The 21078-nt window shown below is 35.5% G+C and overlaps 6 protein-coding genes across 9 annotated transcripts; 1 reads left to right on the top strand and 5 right to left on the bottom strand.

Moving 5' to 3' along the window:
* Nucleotides 1-8: 8 nt before the first annotated feature.
* LOC117603324 (peptidyl-prolyl cis-trans isomerase, rhodopsin-specific isozyme) lies at nt 9-3023 on the top strand. 3 transcript variants are annotated; one of them, XR_004581197.2, is made up of 6 exons: nt 9-150; nt 980-1184; nt 1247-1449; nt 1514-1656; nt 1839-2087; nt 2219-3023. XR_004581197.2 is itself a non-coding variant. In XM_034322352.2 (5 exons), exons 1-5 carry the CDS (start codon nt 46-48, stop codon nt 1942-1944), a joined length of 762 nt encoding a protein of 253 aa, XP_034178243.1. In that variant the 5' UTR covers nt 9-45; the 3' UTR covers nt 1945-3023. The 3 variants fall into 3 exon arrangements, 2 of the variants coding, with proteins under 2 accessions (XP_034178243.1, XP_076544165.1); XM_034322352.2 differs by having other exon boundaries at nt 1839-3023; XM_076688050.1 differs by lacking the exon at nt 9-150 and adding an exon at nt 233-715 and having other exon boundaries at nt 1839-3023.
* A 150-nt stretch (nt 3024-3173) lies between these two features.
* LOC117603254 (cysteine dioxygenase type 1) lies at nt 3174-6308 on the bottom strand. Its single transcript, XM_034322218.2, has 5 exons — nt 6076-6308; nt 4301-4442; nt 4123-4237; nt 3536-3705; nt 3174-3451 (listed from the first exon to the last, which is right to left on the bottom strand). The coding sequence occupies exons 1-5, from the start codon at nt 6306-6308 to the stop codon at nt 3416-3418; spliced, it is 696 nt and encodes a 231-aa protein (XP_034178109.1). The 3' UTR covers nt 3174-3415.
* A 1226-nt stretch (nt 6309-7534) lies between these two features.
* On the bottom strand, nt 7535-10738 carry LOC117603253 (uncharacterized). Its single transcript, XM_034322217.2, has 4 exons — nt 9344-10738; nt 8713-9258; nt 8206-8433; nt 7535-8028 (listed from the first exon to the last, which is right to left on the bottom strand). The coding sequence occupies exons 1-4, from the start codon at nt 10627-10629 to the stop codon at nt 7881-7883; spliced, it is 2208 nt and encodes a 735-aa protein (XP_034178108.2). The 5' UTR covers nt 10630-10738; the 3' UTR covers nt 7535-7880.
* LOC143305282 (uncharacterized) lies at nt 10629-12706 on the bottom strand. The gene is made up of 4 exons (XM_076688157.1): nt 12128-12706; nt 11702-12022; nt 10681-11607; nt 10629-10634 (listed from the first exon to the last, which is right to left on the bottom strand). Exons 1-4 carry the CDS (start codon nt 12704-12706, stop codon nt 10629-10631), a joined length of 1833 nt encoding a protein of 610 aa, XP_076544272.1.
* Nucleotides 12707-12795: 89 nt separating this feature from the next.
* LOC117603476 (uncharacterized) lies at nt 12796-15253 on the bottom strand. 2 transcript variants are annotated; one of them, XM_076688049.1, is made up of 7 exons: nt 14680-15253; nt 14470-14616; nt 14187-14396; nt 13832-14126; nt 13519-13767; nt 13060-13269; nt 12796-12933 (listed from the first exon to the last, which is right to left on the bottom strand). In XM_076688049.1, exons 1-6 carry the CDS (start codon nt 14814-14816, stop codon nt 13066-13068), a joined length of 1242 nt encoding a protein of 413 aa, XP_076544164.1. In that variant the 5' UTR covers nt 14817-15253; the 3' UTR covers nt 12796-12933; nt 13060-13065. The 2 variants fall into 2 exon arrangements, with proteins under 2 accessions (XP_076544164.1, XP_034178571.2); XM_034322680.2 differs by having other exon boundaries at nt 12843-12970.
* LOC143305224 (uncharacterized) lies at nt 14854-20318 on the bottom strand. The gene is made up of 16 exons (XM_076688156.1): nt 20170-20318; nt 19814-20089; nt 19585-19735; nt 19368-19527; nt 19044-19307; nt 18750-18963; nt 18380-18695; nt 17974-18281; nt 17589-17912; nt 17199-17527; nt 17041-17141; nt 16661-16981; nt 16182-16483; nt 15943-16120; nt 14925-15881; nt 14854-14859 (listed from the first exon to the last, which is right to left on the bottom strand). Exons 1-16 carry the CDS (start codon nt 20316-20318, stop codon nt 14854-14856), a joined length of 4356 nt encoding a protein of 1451 aa, XP_076544271.1.
* Nucleotides 20319-21078: the final 760 nt, after the last annotated feature.

Genomic DNA, 21078 nt, shown 5'->3' with positions numbered 1-21078 from the left:
GGTGCTTCTGATCGCATTTGATAGACGTCGTTCGACTCGTAATCGATGAAGTTAAAACTTGGAAATTCGGAGTATTCTGTGTCCAATCGTAAAATCATGAAGATCCTGTTGGCGATAGCCTGTTTGGTTGCACTAGCTTCAACTTTAGAGGTACCGTTTCCTGATTAATATCAAGAACATTACATTATGAAAAACGCGTTTGCGTTTTTCTGCATACCGTTAGGTCGTATGCATCGAGGAATTTGGTGCAAGAGTTCGTCGTGTGAACATTTTTAACGGGAAATAATGAGACATGAAATTTAAAAAATACTATTTCTATTTCTACAAAATTTAGAAAATGTTTGAATGATGGTAGAAATAACAGACGAGAAATGAGGTAAAAGTGCAGTGAAAGCCTGGTGCGTTGTTCTCTTGGACAGAGGATACATTTTCTGTGAATTGAAAGCAATTTTCAGTATCTGGTGAAACTTGGATAACGTATTGCCACATGAAATCGGATTAAAGAGGAATCGTGAGAAGAGAATCGGAGTATAGATCGGACGCGATCTATAGTTATATAGTGTACATAAGGTTTCCTTCGTTGTTACGTATCGTACATATATAACTTTCTGCGAACGCGTGAATACAACGTGTTTTACGATTGAGAAAATTGATAAGACGCTATCTTTCCAATATTTAGTAACCAATTTAGCTATCTTAAACATTATCGATATAGGTATACTTTCTTCTAATGTTCGAAATAATATTCTAATTGATTAATATATTCTCCTAATACGTTTAATAGTAATTAGTAAATTCCACATAAATAGAATGCTTCATTAAGAATTTATTCATTTTCGGATCAGTTTAACCAAAGAGTGTTAAAATATCCGAACCATTAAACAATTACTCCTTTCTGTAACTTTAATTACAATCTAAATCACCTTATAATTTATAGAACAAAAGCAAATTTATCTAATATTATTGATTTTTATTTTAGAACGATAATCTGACCGTCACCGATCAAGTCTACTTCGACATTATGATAGACGACCATCCAGCTGGTCGAATCGTAATTGGTTTATTCGGTGAAACTGTACCAAAGACTGTTAAGAATTTTCTTGTTTTATCGACAACTGGAGTAGCAGGAAAAACGTATAAGGGAAGTATATTTCATCGTGTAATTAAGAAGTTCATGGTACAAGGTAATTAAACAAGCTATCTTGTTAAATTCGAACTTGCTCAACAAGCCATTAATGATTTCCAGGTGGAGATATAGAAAATGATGATGGGACTGGATCGATTAGTATCTATGGGAAATATTTTGAGGATGAGAATTTTGAACTTGGACACAATGGTCCCCTGTATGTGAGTATGGCGAATGCTGGAAAGGATACCAATGGTTGTCAATTCTTCATCACAACCATATCTACACCATGGTTAGACGGAAAACACACGGTGTTTGGAAAGGTGAAATAAGTTTTTTGTTTTAAATTAGAAAGTAATTTATAAGATAAGATTATTTTTTGCATAGGTTATTGACGGTGAACACGTGGTTTTTAAAATTGAACAAACTAGGACAAACGCGGATGATGTGCCGATTAAACCAGTGGTTATCTATGATAGTGGTTCTATTCCCACGCCTTCGCCTTTTAAAATAAACGATCACGTTTATAAGTGAGTAAATGAAATTTTATCAAAACTTGGAAATTCATAGATAATACAATTGAAAACTATTGCAATTTGTTTATTGTAATTTTTTAGTTTTAATGACAATAGTGTAGGTTTTCATTGATTAATTACATAAATGCAAATTTATATATTTTATAGTTTTTTTATATTTTATATAAAATTTACAGTATCTGGGCATGGATAAAAGCAACATCGATACCATTAGGTTTCAGCTTCTCGATCCTTGGCTTTTTCCATTACATGTTGAAGCAGTTGGATATAACGGAGATATAAATACTTTCCTGAAATTTTAGCAAAGGATTTATTTTACAATAACCCTTGAAAATTTTATGGCAAACGATAGACATAAACACCTAGGCCATAAATATAAAGATTTAACAGTAAAACACAAACAAGGGAATTTAATAAATGATTTAGTAAGTGTTGTAAAATATCAAAGTTTAAATATATATAAATTTATTTTAAGTACTAAGTTATATTTTTAATTAATATAACGTTAAAACAAATAATTTTCAAGAGATTTTTAGAGTTGTACCCCATATAATAGGTGTAGTGACAGTGAGTGTGCGCACGCACTCTATTGTTTACAACCGCGGCTGAGGTTGCGATGAGCCTGCGCCGCTTCAGTTCGTCTTCAACGATTCATCGAGCATCACCTGGGTGCTAATCGGTGTACCGCAATTTATTTCATCATTATTCTTTAAAATTTTATTATTTTCTTGTATTAAACAATTAACATTTATTATTTCAGTATATTTGGATATGGTGGTATAATCTTTTTTAATATATTAATGTTTTTATATCTTTTTATTGAAATGCAATTTATCGTGATAGAATTTTAAATTATTTTCTTAAAATTTGTTTAATTAATAATCACATATATTTTATTATCTCTTATTATTAAATGAATATTGTGTATATTTTACTTACATTTACACTATTATTTGTCATGATTTATTGTTTCAATATTTATTATTTATTAGTATAAGACATTCTTAAACGAATTTTTCTATTTCAGTACCGTGTTTATGAAGTAATTATATATCAATATTATTAATTAATATTTACTTTAAGTTCGTAACCGATATTATATACCGAATCATTCACTATCGTACTTAGATAGTCGGGCTTTCTCATCGTATTATAAGTGAACCTTCAACAACAAACACCCCAAATCCTTCCTTCTATTCCTAATGGTTCATCCGAACTAGTCATCTCCAAACCTTGACCTCATGACCTCATCCCTTACCGACCACTGGACTCACAATAACTCCCACCTTCCTGTTTTTTCGATTTTATAAAATACTAGATTCTACTTTCATCACGACGAATATTGTATTAAAAACTTCGCTTGTATTTCACGTTGTGATCGAAATAAATAAATATCGCGAGTTGAATACAACACCAACTATCCTTGGTGTGAACTGAGAAATCAGCATCATTTACGATATCGTTAATTATTTTATCTTAAATGTTCTGAGGTTCATTGACCACCTCCAAACTTGATAAATTCATTTTATTTTCGTAACATATAACGAGCAAATACGTATAAAAATTTGTAGGAACATTCTCTTTACCGATCATCATTCGAATTGAAATATATATTAGTAGAAATATTTAGCAAATCTTAAACGCATTTAAGTACTTAAAACTTTATAAAACTACGTATGAACATACTAAATTTTACACTATTTTCTCGTTTCAATTAACACACAGAAACTTTAACGAAAAATGCAGTGATCAGTTAGTTATCCTCAGGACACCTGGCGTCTTGAATCTCCTGCAAATAGAAAACAAGATTCATCTTAATCCATTTCATTTTCTTTTTATTTTTACAGCAAAAGTAAATAATACAGAATTTTACCCTATTTCTCTTCTCTCCATATTTCGACCAAAAGGTGACTTTACACGTTGTTCTTTGACCAGTTTGCTTATTGAAAACTGAACACGAGGAGAATGGAGGCGAGTACAGGTGCAGCGATACTGCAGGGTTTACTGCACTTGGATTCTCGACTCGATGCAGTCCCAGGGAATCTGTACAAAAATTAATGAGGTACAGTAAAACATTCATTACCTTCCACACTAGAAAATTTAAGTATGCAAATAAGTAAATTTTTTAATACAAACTTATTTTTTTTTACCCAATTAGATGAAGTACCATATCAATTTTTTTTCGACAGATTTAAACATTTCAAAATGCTGAGATACTCTATTATCGTTGTTTTTATGTTTCGTTTTATCGTCTCAAGGCATTATGTATATTATTGAAAGTGTGATTCTTTATTAATTTACTTTCACTCGTATCATTCCCAAGTTTTTTAAATTATTTTACATTTAATTGGCAATTAGTAACATTTATTTTATCTTATGATGCTTCTGATGCGTAGAATTTATATTAAATCGCGCGTAATGTTCAAATTAAATAAAAACTGGTTAGGTTAACAATCGTACCATTAATGTAACATATTTCATTTAGTCCGAGAGTGTTTCTTTCTAATTCTCGAAGTTCTTCCGGTTCCTCCGTGTCAAAATTCTCCTTACATTTCTTGGGCCACTCATATCTGGTCTATAAAATAAAAAAGAATATTAACAAATATATTCATTTTAAATATAAAAAAATTTATCATACCTCACAAAGTTCACCCTGTAGAATTTTCATGACACAATGTGCATCGGCATGGTCGTGTATGGCTGACCCATGTCCTTCTCCCCAACACAGAACCATCAGATTGAACCTTCCGTTTCCTTCGTCGACCAAGTTTCTCGTGTACCTGCATAAAACGACTAGTTTAACTCACTTTTTATGGATTTCTTCCTTGACGTGAATCACGCTCGACATGTCACAAGGATAATTACTGGTTACGGAGAGGCAATTAACCGGTTTTATTGTTACAGATTTTATCGAGACGTGAGATACTTTCGATCGCTGAAGTGTCACGTGTCAAAGAACCGATATTCCGAATCAAGTGTAAAGTTTAGAGAAGGGGGACATACGTGGAAAGTATATGTAACCAACCGTTCACCGAACATACACCATCGATTTACGTGCAATACACATAAATCTTTCAGTGTTCCGCATACCTGGGTTGAACTTTTTCGAACACAGTGGTAAAAAAAATACTAAATTGTTTAAGAATAATTAATTCAATTTGGTCTAATTAAATTATACCACAATGATTTCTTACAACATTAACCCATTGACCTTAGAAAAATGAAGGGTGATGGGGTGAAAGACTAGTATCCCCTAATTACAAAATAACTTCATATGATTTTAATTATTCCTTGTTTTATATTTAATATAACATGTTCTATTTCGTACCGCAGTATTTATACTTTCGCGTGTCATGTAGAAATCGGTCGTATTAGCAATTGCGTGTCATAATCCTAATAAACAACATTCTCGTTATTATCTTAATGATTGGCGAAGCAATTTTTGTTTCAGATTTGCAATCGCGTTTCGTACATTTGCGGGGGAAGTTGCTTTCCACGAATATAGATATTTAGAAAAATTTCGTAATCTACGTTGCAAAGTGATCAATTACATCAGCCATTGTAGTGTGGAGAATAATTGTAACACGAATAAAACAAAGGATTGTACTAATTGCTATATTTCGAATTATCTTAACGAAACACATTAGAATTATCAGACAAGTTACTAGTCTTTGTCGAACAATTCTGGAATCCTCCGTCTTATCGTTTTCACATTCATACACGAATAGTTGGCTTTCTAACGTTCTTATTTCGTATTAACGAACAATAAATCTGTTCTTTACAAGCGTGTTATTCCCCCGCCGATAAACGTGTTGATGTTTTCAATAATTATTAATCGTTAATTATTTACATTTTTTCATCAGGTCATTTACTTTGTTCGCGTATCAACATATAACCGGACTGTTAAGTACCTCGTTATAGGAGATTGATTAGCTTCACGAATGAAACAGAAAATCTACGAAACCGTCAGGGTTAGAGAAACAGTAACGAGCGATAACCTATCATGAACTTCGTCATATTAATTTTATTTCACAAGTCCGACGTAGTTCTGTTTGTACGCGAAACGATAAAATATTTACCCGAGAAGTTCGATTGTTCGCGAACGTAACAAGTACAGAAACGTTGTTTACAATGGAAAACAAGTTAAGTTGCAAGAATTATTGACGAGCTTTTGTTAAAACGTATGGGGATTTTTACCGAGATTCAGAAGAATCACTTTTGATAAATCTGATTTATTTTTCATTAGGCAATAGTTAAATAAATAAGATAGCTGTTATTTTCGACCCTTTATACTCTTAAATTTAAATAATTGAAGGTGTCAATTAAAAAAATGGGAACGAAGTAATCCCAGGATTTCATCTAAGGAACTAAATTTCAAAATCCATAAAAGGGGTTGAAATATTTCTATTTTACCTATATCTATCAAACTTGGCGTATTTTTTCCATTCCAAGGGGTTGCTCCTGTAACACGCCATCAAATCTTGCACATGGTCAATATTAACATGGTCAGTCTTGAAAGCTTCGTGCAGAGCTTCGATAAGTTCTCGAAGAGTTAGAGAAACCTTTCCTTGTACAGGGTTCTTCTCGTTCAAGAGTTTTTCACGGGAAACACGGAACAATCTCGGATCTTCACTGTAAACTTGCATCTTTCCCCTCGTTCCTTCAAACTAAGAGAATCAATTTTTGGTCACACGCGAAAATTCGACAATGCGAATCTCAATTTGCGTAGAAAGTAACAATGCGGTGCAAACGATTCTTGGAAAGAAACAAGAAGCAAAGAACTGAGAGCTGTTTGAAAGCGAAAGGAAACGAAGAATGCGTTTAACGATGAAAGAACACGTTGCCGGTCTACAGTTCGTAACGATCTAGTAAAACACGGGAGACAGCGTCTCTTATGAAGCCTAAGATATCCCCTACTCCTCATGGCATCGAGCAACTTCAAATATTTAGTGCATTCGGTAAAAAATATTTATTTAAACAACCGAGTGATACAATAAAACTTGCGCTGTTATATAATTCATTAACTAATGATTTATGGGAGGGCACAGCGAAGTTCCTTTAAATCTTATATGGACGGAATAATTAACCCTTGGAAGACGAAGTGTTAAGACAGCAATAATATAAATCTTATTTTTATTTTAAAAATTTTAGATTATTGCTTTAAATATTGACTTGCAATGAGCAAATATCCATATATATTTCGTAGGTCCTAGGTCACAGTTGACCCATGGTCCATGGTTCGAAAATCAATATATTTTAATTATAGGATATCCTTTATCCCTAATGATTTCAAACAGGAAAGGTTTTGTGACAGAAAGTTCTCGTTATTTTATATTTTCTTATAATCAATATTAGAATTTGTTATCCCAATTTATCTTAGTTTCAAATTATTTGCACTGTTCCGTCATTTTTTCCGAAACTCGTGACATTAATTTGTTTTTAATTCCACTACCTTCGACCGGAATAATTTCGGGTTTCTTATCACGCACGCGTATGCCTTTCATTTTAATTTACAGCTGTTATATGATTCAAAAAACAACATACCTACCATTGTGTACAGCAACTGCTGTTATTTTTTGATATAAAAAACGATACGAGATAAACGCATACCACCTTCGAACAGTTAAATATTTGCTTCGATGATATCGCTACGATTCACATAATCAATTTTGTAATATTTCGCACGTACATTCTGATTAACGTAATAGCGAAGAAATATGTCAATGGAATGGGGAAAGATTTGAAAGGAAGCTGAATGAAACTAGACTTCTATCTATTCTTAAATGAAACACAAAGTGTTTTAATCTTAAATTAAGGGAACATTATCAAAATTACATAATTTGTAAAATCAATATTACTTGAATGCCTTTGATGACTAAAATCTTTAGAATCATATTCAAGAACGCGTTCAATAAACACGGTAAATAGTTTTAATTCATGGAAAATCATGGTAATATTCCTACTTTTTTATCATTTACAAATCATCATTAATTGATCTCAGATCCCGATTACCAGATCATTTCCTTATAATACGTGTTGTGGGGTTAAATAATCGCATACAAAAATAAAAACAAAATAACAGCTTATCAATCTTTCTTTTGTTTATCATCAAAGCTATAAAATCCCTCAGCTATCGTGTCAAGATCTCATTGTCAGTTACTAGATCGTTTCGACGATATACGAATGTGTTCTTCTGTTAAATAATCACAGGTGACTTTCTACCGCACACAAATTATCTTTTCGTCATTGTTCTTTGGTTTCGTGGATGTTTTTCCACGCAGTGCCTTTTCCTTCTCTTTCGTGCGACAAGGTGAATCATTACACCTGCACGGCCTCGGTTTGTTGCATTCTCCGGTCGCAATGCAGCTGCGGAAAAAAGAACAAATGGGAGAAAAAGTCAACTGGAAGTACTTGATTTAACTTTAGAGCAATTAAAACGTACTTAGATCGCCATTAATAACCGCCTTCATATTTTTTTTATTAATCTTTAAATTTGTTTATATCCTTTATCCATGCATTTCTATTTGATACGTGATTACTTACATGCAAGGCGAGCTTTTACAATAATAACACTTTGCTCTTGGTTTCTTCTGATTCGATTTAGACTTTTTGCATCTGCACGGTGTAGATTTGCACTCGCAACAGAGGGATACTATTATTTTTCTTGGTCTATCGCTTTTTTCCTTGCCCGTGTCACACTTGTAATTGCCCAGTGATTTAACCTTTGGCTTCTCCATGCATACTGCTACCAGCTTTCGTCTTGTTTTAGGACTGCAACAATATCGAATCGTATTGAATTATAACATTTACCGTCCAATAGCTTTTATCTTCTTCTTTCAACAAACTACTCTGAATAAATATTTATAATAAGATTGAAATTTTTACATTTAATTTCAGAACATCAGAAATTGAACAAACTTTAAATTGATATGGTACAAGTGCAACTTTGCAATACTTTTATGTCATGAAATGCAGTTAGTAAATGCAGCGATCTAATATTTGAATTTGAAGACGAACTTTGCACTCGGTAATAATAAATAATGAAACCACCTGACACAGCATTTTATCTTTCCCTCGTTAGGATTGCAGCAACAGGGAATCTTCCTGCAACGAGTGCAGCACGAAGACTCGCTCAACTTCTGCTGCAGCTCGTCCATCACGTCAGAGAAGACGCTCAAACGTTGATAAGGAAGGTCATCGGAGTTGTGGTGTTTCAGCTTTTCATGGCACCAGCATTCATTGATAGAATCGGTTCGAAGAACGTCCAAGTTTCTCGAGAAGTAACGTCGTATCTCTTCCCTCGGTTTCCACGCGGTAACGTACATGGTGCGATCGTTATCGGCCTCGGTCAAGACCGGTCTTCCATCGCAAATCGTCTTCCGTTCCTCGCACCTGCACAGGTCCATCGACAGTTCGCAGTACGAGCATTTTCTCAACGGCGCTCTGCACGTACACGTTTCCCGAGGATTGTCGCAATATAGACAAAACATCGACCTCATGTGTCCGCAGGTGCTTCTGGTTTTGCAAATTGATTTGCACGAGCACTTGCTTCTCGGTTTGCAACAATTAGCGCAGGGCACATAGGTGGACCTGCAACTGTTTAATCAGGAAAATTATTTTGTTGATCAAAGATATTTTCGACTAACCATCAAATTTCATTTTCAGGGAAGGAGAAATGTACCTGCACTCGGCCCTTGGCCTACGACAATCCTCGCAGCAGAGCACCCTTCTGCACCCACACTCTGCCCAGTTCCTCTTATCGTAACAAGGAATCGAAGCACTGGTTTCCTGAGAATTCGGACAACGGAACTGTCTCTCTTTTTTCAAACAGCTCTTCGGATGATTTATACATTCATTAGTGCTCTGTGACATTGGTAAATAACATGTGCATCTGCTCTCATTACCCACGGTACAATTTTCATTAATATCTGTACACCTTATAAAGTTTGGATTCACACAGGTTGTATGGGGTTCTGATACGTGAATCTGCAAACATTGTTTCGATTCTTGATTTAATGACTTCCTTCGTACGCATTGGGCGCACACATTAGGTGCTTCAGAAGGTAGGTCAATTTTTATACATTTGTCTTCCATCACAGATTTTCGAGTTTCTGGTTTCTTTGTTTCTCGGTCATCGGGTTTCTGTCGAATTTCTGGGTCCTTTGCTGGTCTAGGTTCCCGAGACTCAGATACTTTTTCAGATTTTTCAGGATTTATCTGTTTCATTTCTTCAACTTTAGTATCTTTAATTGAAGGAGGAGAAGGTTTGTTATTAACCATCGTGGTCGATAATTTTGCCTTTTCTTCCTTTTCTTTAATATCAGAAGTTTCCTCTTTCATATTTTTTTTTTCTTCTTCAATCTTTATTGATTCAACAGGCTTGGAATCAGCATCATTTTCAGAAATCTTCTGTGAAATGTTTGTTTCATGCTTATTCTTTTTCCCTTTCATCATTTTATGAAAGAATTTTTCTTTCTCTTTCGTGTCTTTAGAATCTTTGGGTAACCGATCGCCATCAACTCTTGCTTTTTTGTTGGCGCTGCCCTTCGTATCTTCACCGACCTTATCTTCCTCCTTAGATTTTCTTTCTGGACTTTCCTTTTTCTCGAGAACTTTTCTGAAACTCTTATAGAGCATGCTACTCCTCACTTTTTCCTGGAAGGACTTCCTGGCACCTTTATCTTCTTCATTCTCTTTAAGTTCCTGCGTTTTGTCTTCCGGTTTCTGTGAAAGGGTCTGTTCTTTTTCAATCTCTGATTTTTTTATAAATTTATGCTGCTCCTTCAGGTTGAATCGTTTTAAAAATGCTGGCTCAGCTTTCGTTTGAGAATTATTTGCATTGTTACTCGACGGATTCATTTTATTTTCTATTGCATTTGGTTTTGTCATTGGAGCTTGATTAGTATTAGTTTGATCAATAGTTTGCGCAGCTAGCTTATTCTGCTGCTTTAAAATATTTTTTAGCATCAAAGCTTCGGGTCTTATCAATTTTCGAGGCGTCGATGGAGGAGCTGGCACTTTCTCTAAATTTTCTTTCTTCTCTTCCTCTGTTTCTTCATCAATTTGTTCACTTTCCTTTTCTTTCTCTTTCCCAGCACTTTTTTTGGTACACGCTACAAATTTTTCTACAGGTTCTTCTAAACTCTTAGAAGCATCTCGACAAACGCTTACCGGATCTTCCACTGATTTCTTATAAGTTTCAACATCCATACACACATCCTCCTCTTCTTCTTCAGCAATACAAGCGCAGGTTGACAATGGCTGAACAAAATTCTCTTTTTCCATCGCCCTTCGTCTCTTTCCACCACAACTGCACCGTCTATCACCAATGGGTTCCCGATTTTGTTTACGACATCTGCAAGCCTTCGGGAACTTCCTTCCCTCTTTCAATTTATTATAATTACTGTAGTCAAATTCAGGCTTTTTATCACACAACACGATTCCTCGTTGTCGATCCAGAGAGGTGTAATCATCGTTTCGACTGCTGCAGATTGATTTCGACGACCATTCATCGGTGTCTGATTTCGAATGAATTTTCGAAGGATAAATCGTGGAACAAGGCTTTTCTATGCTATCGCACACGACGTACTTCGATCTTCTGAAAAATTCATCCGATCCATTTATCGTTGCATCGCTGTTGCTACTGTCCTTGCATTCGCATTCGGTTAAAGTAGACTCTGTATCCTTGCACACAAGGAAATCGTTACTTTCTTCTCCTATCACGATGTTAGAATCTGTGGATTTCGAAACGAGGCTGGATATGTTGCTGTTGTCGCTACTTTCCTCTTTTTGCGGAAGAAGATCCAATGATTTTTGTTCTTTGAATTTCCTGCGCTTGTTTCGAATGCAGGTCACAAGTTTACTCGAACATATCTTCGATCGGTCCGTGGTTGTTTCCGAACTCGATTCTGTGCACGGCTGCTCAGGTTTTTTGGATATGCATGGCTATAAATGAATATCATTATTTTAGCAAATTAAATATTATTATCTGTGATGGGAAGCTTGGAAGCGATGACACACCAGATGCGTCCTGAGTTACCTGTGTATTTTCGTTGGTTTCCGAGCAGATATAGATATTCACGTTTCCGGTCATCCTACGATTATCGGTTCGACAATCGCTCGTCAATTTCGAGTGTTTTTTACTCCCAGTCCCTTCGATCTCAATGCCTTTCTTATCGTGACCTTTTATCTTTCCCTCGTGCATTCTTTTTGAACGAACAGCATGGTGCTTCTCCCGGAAGTAACTCGGTTTTAAACCACTTTTGGGAGACCTTCGACGCGATCTATACTCGTATTTACCTTTTGTATTACATACTAATTTGTCATCTTTCAATTGTTTATTCTGTCCCTTTCCATCGTCCTGTTTTTCAAAAATATACCATTATACCTTAAAACTATCTTTCGGAGTAAAAATGAAGATTTTACGAAAGTGTTTAAGTATCTTGGATACTTGCATCTTAAATACCATTCTACATTGCTTCACGATCGTTTGCATCGCTTCCTTGATCGAACTATTGATCATTTCCGTCAATTTATCCTGGCCAATTTTATCTGTCACGTCACCTGGTTTCTTAAAAGTATCGATTCTATCCTTCACACATGTATCTGAGTTACATTTTTCCTTAGTGCAAGTTTTTGAATCACAAACTTTATGTTCAAAGGAGTATCTTTTCTTATCATCCTCGATTTTATCCTCGATTTTATCCTCGATTTTATCCTCAATTTTATCTTTGATTTTATCCTCCTTCTCTTTGTCATTCTTCTGCAAGCCTTGTTTACCATTTTTATCAGAATTTCCAGGTACCTTTTCATTCTCAGAGTGTGCAGTATTTAAATTTTTAGGATCAGTGTACACCGACGCGTCTATTGACAGAGGAGGAGGAAAACTAGTCGCCTTTACATCGTGAAAGGGGTAAACTACATTTGCTTTGTTAATTTTTGTAGCTTCTGTTTGCTGTTTTTCAGTTGGCGCATCTTTCTTCTTCTCCGGTGGATCCTGTTTCGGTTTTGATTTCTTGAAACTCAACAATTTTCCCAAACCCATTTTGCAAAAATTCAATCCTTTCGTTTTTTCTTTTTCCTTCTATCTACATCGAATTCAACGTCGTCTGTCCCGTTTTGAAAAATCTTTACGTGGGTGCTTGAATTATCTCTCGTTGTTGTCGACATCGCCGAAACTCGTGTAATTTGCTGTCGTTTCGAACGAAAGTGCATCGATCTCCTCTTATCGCGAATACATATTGCTAATTTTTCTTCCGGTACGCGTTCATTCTGTAGGTTAGATAAACGACTCCAAACAATCGACGATCTGCTTACGTCGATAAAAATGACGAAATATGATAAAATTAACTTCGTACTGACGCGTTGTCGAGGAGACCTCTTATCGAGTACGTTTACCTTCACTCATCGTGGTGACTCGTTATTATCTGTCGTTTCATCGGCGGATGTAGACCCATCAGATTTTTCTGTCTTCTCGCTGCAATCGCAAACAGATGATATCTCGATGAAAATTTCTGGATCAAACGAACACTCATCACACGTTTCACCCTTTTTTTTAAACGTCGAACGAGGAACAGCCTTTTGCTTGTGTTTTTCACACGGGACTGGCTGCAAGCAAATCATTGGGAAATTTATTATAGTTTATTAGTGATCGATACCCAATAAATAATTATCATACTATATCGAATAATACCAAATATATACAGGGTGTCCCGTAACAGGTGGTACAAGCTAGTAGGGGGTGATTCTACGTAAAAGATTGAATCGAAAAAATAGAATAAAATTTTTTCATATGGCGCTTTATTTTCGAAAAAATAAGTTCGAGGGGCACCCTATATATTATAATTATTAAGGTACCTTGAAAGGTGCAATCATTCTTTTAGCAAATCTTTTCACAGCATCAGATCTTCTTTGACTTTTAGGTGGATATAATAGTTCTACCTGTTTACTTTTATCCGCTTTCTTAGATAAATGCATCAAAGGTATGGTATCTGATTTTTTGTAAGCCTTTTGACGAGAGGTTCTTTTTTGAAATTCACGTAACACGTTCTTGTAAGCTTGAGTCTCTTGATAAGGAAAAATATCTTTTTCCTTGGCTATCTTGCTCTTGAAATAAAATTGAATGAAACGAAAATTCAAATCTAAATTTTAAAAAATTCTAATTACTTACAGGTGTCAAATAATCGCATACAATGCTACGATTGGTCCTCGGAGCTTCCATTCTGGAACACGTGGAAATTGAACCTGGTGAACTTGCAATTTCACGTTCCCTAGCCTCTCTTTCTCGAATCAGTCTTATTCGATCGTGTCTTTTCAATTCTTCGATCAATTCTGGACTCTGATACATTGGCAAATATTTCTTTACCATAGGGATTTCAAACCCTTGCTCCGTTGATTCTGGATGGATCATTTTTCTGGGGTCTTGATGAGGGGACTCATAACTTCGTGGACCAAAATGACAAGGACTGAAATACAATTTTTTTGTTCTTTTAATTGAACCAATTTATTTCTTTTTAAATCCGTACCTTTCATACGTGCTGCAAGATTGCTCAGGATATCTTCTATATGTTCCCATTGTATGGGAATCGTAAGGAGAGTATGCGTTCCCATGTGATTCCCATTTTTCTGATTCCTGAAATCCTGAAAATGGCCTTCCTGATTTTCCAGAACAATATTCTTCTTTTGGATACTTCTGTGTTGGTTCTGGAGGTAGCTCTCTATCTTCGAACTGCGATCTATATTATTGAAAAAAAAAATTACATTTTGTCTATAATTCTCCTATACTTAATTAATGAAAATTATTTTTACGCGTGGAATTCTTCATCTTCAGTTAACGTTGATTTTTCTGAGCAACTACATTTTCTTCTTTTTGAGCAACTATGTTTTCTTCTTTTTGAGCAACTACGTTTTTTTCTTTTTGAGGTATAAGGTTTAAGAAGGTCCTCTTCTTTGTATCTAATGAAAATTAATTATTGAAAGTTTTTTTAAAAAAAATCATGAAATATTTTGATAAGTCACCTCTTTCGATGTTTCTTCTTTTTGTCTTTTTTAATCAATTCCTGAGACGTCAATATTTTCTCAGGTACTTTAGACATTTTTCTAGATTCTTTTGTATCTGGAGCATCTGAAACTCTCTTAACATATTTGCTTTTCATATCCTTATCACGACTCTGCAACTTTGTTTGAGTAGACCTACTTCTGTCAGGTAAATCTGTAGATTTATCAACTTTTAATTTTGCAGCTTGCTTTGTCCCTTCTTTCACAACATCTTTTTCTAATTCCTTTTCTGTGGTCTTTTCAGTTTCTTCAACTTCTTCAGTCTTTTCAATTTCTTCAGGTTCTTCAATCTTTTCAATTTCTTCAGCTTCTTCAGTCTTCTCAATTTCTACAGCTTCTTCAGCTTTCTTCTCTGCATCTATTTTTTGCCTTACAGGTGCAGATCTTCCTTTCGATTTATAATTAACACCATATAATTCTAATCCTGCTAATGGATCATATACTGAACCACCGCCTCTATGTCTTGGAATCTCTATAATATTTTCTGTATCTTCTTCTGGGGGTGCAGAAATTATATTACTTTTCTGTTTAGTTCTCGTAGCTTTCGTTTCTTCAGTTTCTTCAGTTTCTTCAACTTCTCTTTCTATGTCTGCTTTCTGTTTCCTAGGTGCAGGTCTTTCTTTCGGTTTATAACTAACGCCATATAATTCTAAACCTGCTAATGGGTCATACGTCGAAGCAGGAATCTCTGCAACTTTTTCTGTATCTTCTTTTGGAGGTGCAGAAATTATTTTAGTCTTCGCAACTTTAGTTTTAACTTTCTTTTCTGGCTTTTTACTCAATCCTTTCCCTTCTTCTTTCTTGTCTTTCAAATCTACTGATTTCTTATATTCAGAGAAATCATCAGATTCATCAGGATATTTAATAGTATCCTTTGTATCATCAGATTCATCAGGATATTTAATAGTATCCTTTGTATCATCAGACTCATCAGGATATTTAATAGTACCCTTTGTATCATCAGCTTTCCTCGAAATTTCCACCTCATCCGTTTCATCAGTATAATCCATTTCACTTTCTGAAACAGTCATTGTACCTTCCGTTTCCGTTTCCTTGATATGTTTTTTAGTATCGTCAGTATGTTCTGATATGGTGGTCATTTCCAAAATTTCTCTGTCTCCAGTTGTGTCATACGTGATCTCAGACGTACAAGAACAAGGTCCCTAAAATTACATAAAACATATTCACTTATGATTTATTCATTTTTGATAATAGCTTACTTACTATTAATTCATCATCTTCTGTTATATTCCAATAATCTCTCTTCTTCACATCCGTAGATCCTTTGCTCGACAATTTATTGATATCATCTACTCGTCGGACGCATTTTCTTGCAGTTCGCGAATCCTCGGTCTCGTCTACTTCAAAATACGAAGTACTTCTCGCAGTAGACTCCAAATACCTATATCACCACACCTCCATATAAAATAATCACAATTAATAATGAAAATTAACGAAATTACCTAGGCAATCTTTTCGTAGTGAATCTCTTTTCACATGGATGTCTCAGATTTAAATTCTTCACTTCATCAGATTCATCTGTTGTTCTTTTAATTCTTCGTCTCGTTAGGTGTCTATCATCTCTGCTACTTAACAGAGTTTCCTGTTCATCGTCACAGGAAGTGGAAGAGGACCATGAATCCTTTGTCTTTCTACTTCTTCTGTACGATTGGACTGGCATTGATTGCTTTTTATGAAGCATGCTTACGATCCTGTTCATCAGAGATGGTCGTTTCCTTTGTAAACCTCTACATTTTTTATCATTCTGTTAGAAGAAATGAAAATCAAAATTTACACGTGAAATATTGTAACTATTTCATTTTCTAATTTAAGTCTAATCCTTCTCTTTTTGGGAAAAAAGAATTTGAAGATTTTTCAGAGGTGAAATAACGTTGAAATTGAGGATGTCGAAGAATTAGAGAGGATTCAGAACAGTTCATACTTCTGCTTTACCAAGCCAGGGAATCCTCGCTACCGCGCTGACGATTTTATTTATACGACCTCGTTTCTCCTTATCCTTTCGATCCTTCGGAAGTAATTCTTCCGAGCTATCGTCCACTTCTATATGTATCACTTCTTCCTCGTCGACTTCCTCGGTCGACCATGATTCCGTGTCGGCGATCGAAGTTGACGAATCGGAATCTTTCTCGCGAGGTCTCCTCTTTTTCAATCTGGCACAAACCTTCCTACGTGCCCTCACCACGAAACCAGACGGGGAATCGCAGCTCGAACAAGTGTCTTTTATGAACGGTTCGTTGAATATCTGGAGAAGAGCTCACACGTGATAGATTTTCGAGATTAACAAGATTCTTTCAAACGTACTTGGATAGTCACGTCGTCTCTAATTTTCTGCGCTTCCAAATCTTTGAATGGCTCTCTGCATTTCTCAATCTCCGCTTCCTGAGGAGATTCGTCTTGATATGCTGAAATAAATAATTACCAAAGCTTCTAATTTTTCAGATACTATGTCAAATTCTTACTGTAACTGTAACTAGATTCAGAGCTTCGATCTACGTATTCTACGTATTTATCATCCGTCTGCTGAGCTACTTCTTTTTCCACTTTTTCTTCCCCCTTTGATAAATCTTCTTTCTTCACTTTTTCTTCTTCCTCAACCTCAACTTCCGTTCTTTCTTCTTCTGGCTCCACTGTTTGCTCCTCCGTTGGCTCCTCCGTTGGCTCCTCCGTCTGCTCCTCTTCCTCTTCTTCGATCACTGTTTCTTCTTCCTCCAATAATGGCTCCTCTTCTTCTTCCTCAGGCTTAGCTGGCTCTACTTTGATCACCGGCAATTGATCATCAGAAGAATCACTGTATTACACAAATCTGTTACCAGAAAATCATTCAACACTCGAAGATCTAATTAACCCACAATTCTTCACTCATGTCGGACAGGTCGCCATATTCCACTGGACTCTGACAAATAGTGCACATATTCTGCAAATCAGCGAAACACTGGGAACAATATAGACCGACGCAACCAGGAGTCGGGCACTTGATATGCAAATTATCATCCTGTTCCACAGCGCCGCATAGAAGACACATCCTTTGCTTCATAGGAAAGAGAACCCTCAGACACGGTAACGTTGCCCACAATCTCTCTTTCAGAGTCACTCTTTCGATTTTTTCTCCCTCGGCCAGACCGAACTTCCGGCGCAGTTGACGTCTGGCGAACTTCAGAAAGCTTCCCCTCGACCTGGTTTCATTCACGAGCCGATAATGAGCTTTCGAAATGAACGTGAAGCGGATACCAATACCTGATGATGTGATTGTACAACCAGGCTGCTCTTTGTTTAGCTCGGTCCGGATAATACTGACACATGACCACTTGTCTCAGTCGTAAACCGTACGGTTCTAAAAATGCCATCAGCCAACAGAATATAATCAGAGTAATGATTTGAGTATATTTGTCTAGGTCCGGTGTCACAGGAGCCGGAAGACACAACATCGTATCGATTTCTGAACCTTGTCCCTGCGGAGTGAAGGCTTTCACGATGCTTCTGTATAGGTCTGATAAATATCCATCTCCGGAAACGTGGATGGTCACCACGCTTGGTCGTTCAACCTATTTGATTATTTTTTATAAATAAATTATTCAAAGTGTTCTATTTAAATCAATCATGAAAGATAGAAATTGAACGATGAATTGAAAATTGGTATTACCTTACTTTGAAATCGTCCATAGAGTTGGATAGTCTTCAATACCCAATAAAGACTATAATCGATGATCATATAAGAGCCGAGTTTAACAGTGGCCAAACACAAGAACACTGCAGATCTTCCTAATTTAAGTCGTTCAGGTTTGATCAACATGACGGAGGATAGGGGTACGTATTTATTTCTTTCTCGAGGATTAAGTGGTAAGACAGTTTCCTTATCCTGTCGAGCTCTTATTAGATCAATAGTGCGTAGATCATCGGTTATGTATCGATTATCGAAACGTTCGCTAGTTAACCATTTGTAGCGATAACGCATCACCCTAGAATTATTTTTTATTTTATCGAAACTCGTGAAATTATTCTAGTACTTTTACCTAAGCAAAATGAAGAAAGTGAAGAAGGAGGTGACGAAACTCATCCAATCAAAGAATCCAAAAAGTGCATCCGTTCTGGATCTTACTTCTGTAGCGATACTAGTAGACACTTCCCCCACAGTTTTGCTTTGATTAGTCTCGAAGTGAAACGAATGAGAGAACTTCACTTTGACGTAGAACATTGCCTTCATGTGCATCGTGAATTTTTTAATTTCTACGAACGATAATATTTACAGTAGACCGTCAATAAATGATCAGAATAATGTTGATTCAGTTATCAGAAATAATGTTTACTGGTTCGTACAGCACCAACCACAGTGTCTGCTACGTAAGAGACTAGCATGCATATGAAATCCAATGGTTTAACTATGTAGCATAGGGTACTGACTATGTAAGTTATATTGCAAACGACACCGAAATAGGGTCCCAATTTCGCTTTGCAATCAGCCACTGCACCCTCGAATACCCTTTGACACCTGTCGAAAGGGGTGCCTAGTTTTTTGTTGCATATATTTATTACACTGCCCAGCCATTGGAATACGGAAGTGATTACTTTCACTGAAAGAGAAGAAACTATTGTAAAATATAGTGGTAATTATTTAGAAAAATTAAGCTTACGTATACTGAGAACAAGTCTCTTAATCGCGACCAGTGTCTGCTTAATTTTCTTCACTACTACTTTCACTGATTTGATGACTTTCGAAATGGCATCTCGCAAAGCATAAAATGGCTGCTTTGCTAGATCGATCACTGTCTTCACTGCTTCTTTTAATTGTTCCTAAATAACATGCATTCTTAATTGCTGAATTATACTGGCAATTAACTGACAGCATACTTGTGCACAGGCTAATGATTCTGTGAGTACACTAGTGTTGTGCAAAGTGTTCTTCACTGGTCCAGTCAATGCTAAAATAAAAGCGTACGCCATCAGAGCTTGTCTTCCTCGTTTGGAAAAAAACTGTGGCAGCAAGAGTAACACGACGCATCTGTAAAATTTTTATAGATAAACTTTTAAACCGTGCACGAGGGTGTGCAAAATTGGCAAAAATGATAAGTGTGCTTACCGTATTCGATAAGAAAAAGCGAGGCCAATCGTGAGGATCACTCCTATTATCGTGCAAATTGTTGTCGCAGATGATAGCTTGAAATTTAATTGAAAAACGAAAAACACGAAGAACATGTAAGTGAGGAGTATCCCACTGATGAAACCAAAGAGACTCTTCGCTACGAAATTCTCCAAAGTGCCATCGGTACGAATTGCAATAATCTTTTTGTAAGACCAAGAATTCTTTGGTACCGAGAGGATTTTGTCGAAGAACTTTTTAACCTTTTTCTTCAAGCTGTCAATATCGTTGAAATATAGTCTAAGGATTTTATACATAAAAGAAGGTAGAATAAGTGGGTCAATTTTGAAGCTCACAAGAGTTTCTTTCGTCGGAATTTCTGTTTCAAAGTGTATTTAGGCTTGGCACCTTTTGAAATCTCAATCGATAAGAACTTTTCATCCTCGTATTTTACCCTAGCTTTTTCTAGCTTCCTGGCTTTCAGAAGTAATTGGAAAAATGCCATGATCAAAGTATCTGTCAGTAATATATCATACTGCTAACTATAACTGAAATTAATTTCTTTTCCGATCCAGTTTTGCATAATTTATTATAAGGCTAATATGTTACTGTAAATACTGCATTTTTCTATAACAGAGAAATTCTCTTTTTTCCATCGAATCGAATCAAATATCGATTTAGTTAATCATTGAAATTCATCGTGTATAAAATTTTATTTTTCCCGCGGTTTCTTTACTCGGTCGATAAAGTATCATTAGAGCAGATATGAAAAGAACAAAATAATAATAATATATATATATATTAAAAGTTGCAAATAGTTCATATCAAATTAAAATTTGATAGCTCGCAAATTTGTTTCATAAATTTACACGACGTATTGATTCGGAATAAGACTACAGCGCCACTGGCGCTAAAATTGAAATCAAAGAATAAAGAAGACGGACCTTTTATCTATTAAATACTTTTATTTGCTTCCTTCACACATTACAAAAATAATTACATAGTTATTTAACATCTCTTATCAATATAAGTACAAAAAAAAGTTTTAATGTCTGCTAACATCAACTTCCAATGCTCGCAATTAAAATAATTGATCTCCTACCATGTCCATACTTTTATACTTTCCGCACAGCAAATTTTATAAAAATGGTTAATTAATTCTGTGCATGATTAAGGATGAAAATTCAAAATTCACTTATAGATTCATCCTCCATCATTTACAAGCTTTTTTCATTAATTTCTTAATTTTAATTTACTACATAAAT

Source organism: Osmia lignaria, chromosome 4, assembly GCF_051020975.1.
Source record: "Osmia lignaria lignaria isolate PbOS001 chromosome 4, iyOsmLign1, whole genome shotgun sequence".
Lineage (NCBI taxonomy): Eukaryota > Metazoa > Arthropoda > Insecta > Hymenoptera > Megachilidae > Osmia > Osmia lignaria.
Note: the sequence above shows the minus strand (reverse complement) of the source record. Positions and strands in the feature narration are given on the sequence as shown.

Bases quoted from the DNA above. Each gene is read 5' to 3' on its own strand.
- LOC117603324 (XM_034322352.2), top strand. From the start codon at position 46: ATGAAGTTAAAACTTGGAAATTCGGAGTATTCTGTGTCCAATCGTAAA. The intron at 1,185-1,246 runs GTAATTAAACAA...AATGATTTCCAG, and splicing joins TAAGAAGTTCATGGTACAAG to GTGGAGATATAGAAAATGAT. The intron at 1,657-1,838 runs GTGAGTAAATGA...TAAAATTTACAG, and splicing joins ATAAACGATCACGTTTATAA to TATCTGGGCATGGATAAAAG.
- LOC117603254 (XM_034322218.2), bottom strand. From the start codon at position 6,308: ATGCAAGTTTACAGTGAAGATCCGAGATTGTTCCGTGTTTCCCGTGAA. The intron at 4,443-6,075 runs GTAAAATAGAAA...CGTTTTATGCAG, and splicing joins GCCAAGTTTGATAGATATAG to GTACACGAGAAACTTGGTCG. The intron at 4,238-4,300 runs GTATGATAAATT...TTTATTTTATAG, and splicing joins TACAGGGTGAACTTTGTGAG to ACCAGATATGAGTGGCCCAA.
- LOC117603253 (XM_034322217.2), bottom strand. From the start codon at position 10,629: ATGCTAAAAAATATTTTAAAGCAGCAGAATAAGCTAGCTGCGCAAACT. The intron at 9,259-9,343 runs GTACATTTCTCC...CTGATTAAACAG, and splicing joins AGGCCAAGGGCCGAGTGCAG to TTGCAGGTCCACCTATGTGC. The intron at 8,434-8,712 runs GTGGTTTCATTA...ATATTGTTGCAG, and splicing joins AAGATAAAATGCTGTGTCAG to TCCTAAAACAAGACGAAAGC.
- LOC143305282 (XM_076688157.1), bottom strand. From the start codon at position 12,706: ATGGGTTTGGGAAAATTGTTGAGTTTCAAGAAATCAAAACCGAAACAG. The intron at 12,023-12,127 runs GTATTTAAGATG...TTTGAAAAACAG, and splicing joins TCGTGAAGCAATGTAGAATG to GACGATGGAAAGGGACAGAA. The intron at 11,608-11,701 runs GTAACTCAGGAC...ATTCATTTATAG, and splicing joins AAACCAACGAAAATACACAG to CCATGCATATCCAAAAAACC.
- LOC117603476 (XM_076688049.1), bottom strand. From the start codon at position 14,816: ATGAAAAGCAAATATGTTAAGAGAGTTTCAGATGCTCCAGATACAAAA. The intron at 14,127-14,186 runs GTACGGATTTAA...ATTGTATTTCAG, and splicing joins TCTTGCAGCACGTATGAAAG to TCCTTGTCATTTTGGTCCAC. The intron at 13,270-13,518 runs GTACCTTAATAA...ATTTGCTTGCAG, and splicing joins GAATGATTGCACCTTTCAAG to CCAGTCCCGTGTGAAAAACA.
- LOC143305224 (XM_076688156.1), bottom strand. From the start codon at position 20,318: ATGGCATTTTTCCAATTACTTCTGAAAGCCAGGAAGCTAGAAAAAGCT. The intron at 19,528-19,584 runs GTATGCTGTCAG...CATGTTATTTAG, and splicing joins AATCATTAGCCTGTGCACAA to GAACAATTAAAAGAAGCAGT. The intron at 16,484-16,660 runs GTATGAACTGTT...TTCTTCTAACAG, and splicing joins CCTGGCTTGGTAAAGCAGAA to AATGATAAAAAATGTAGAGG.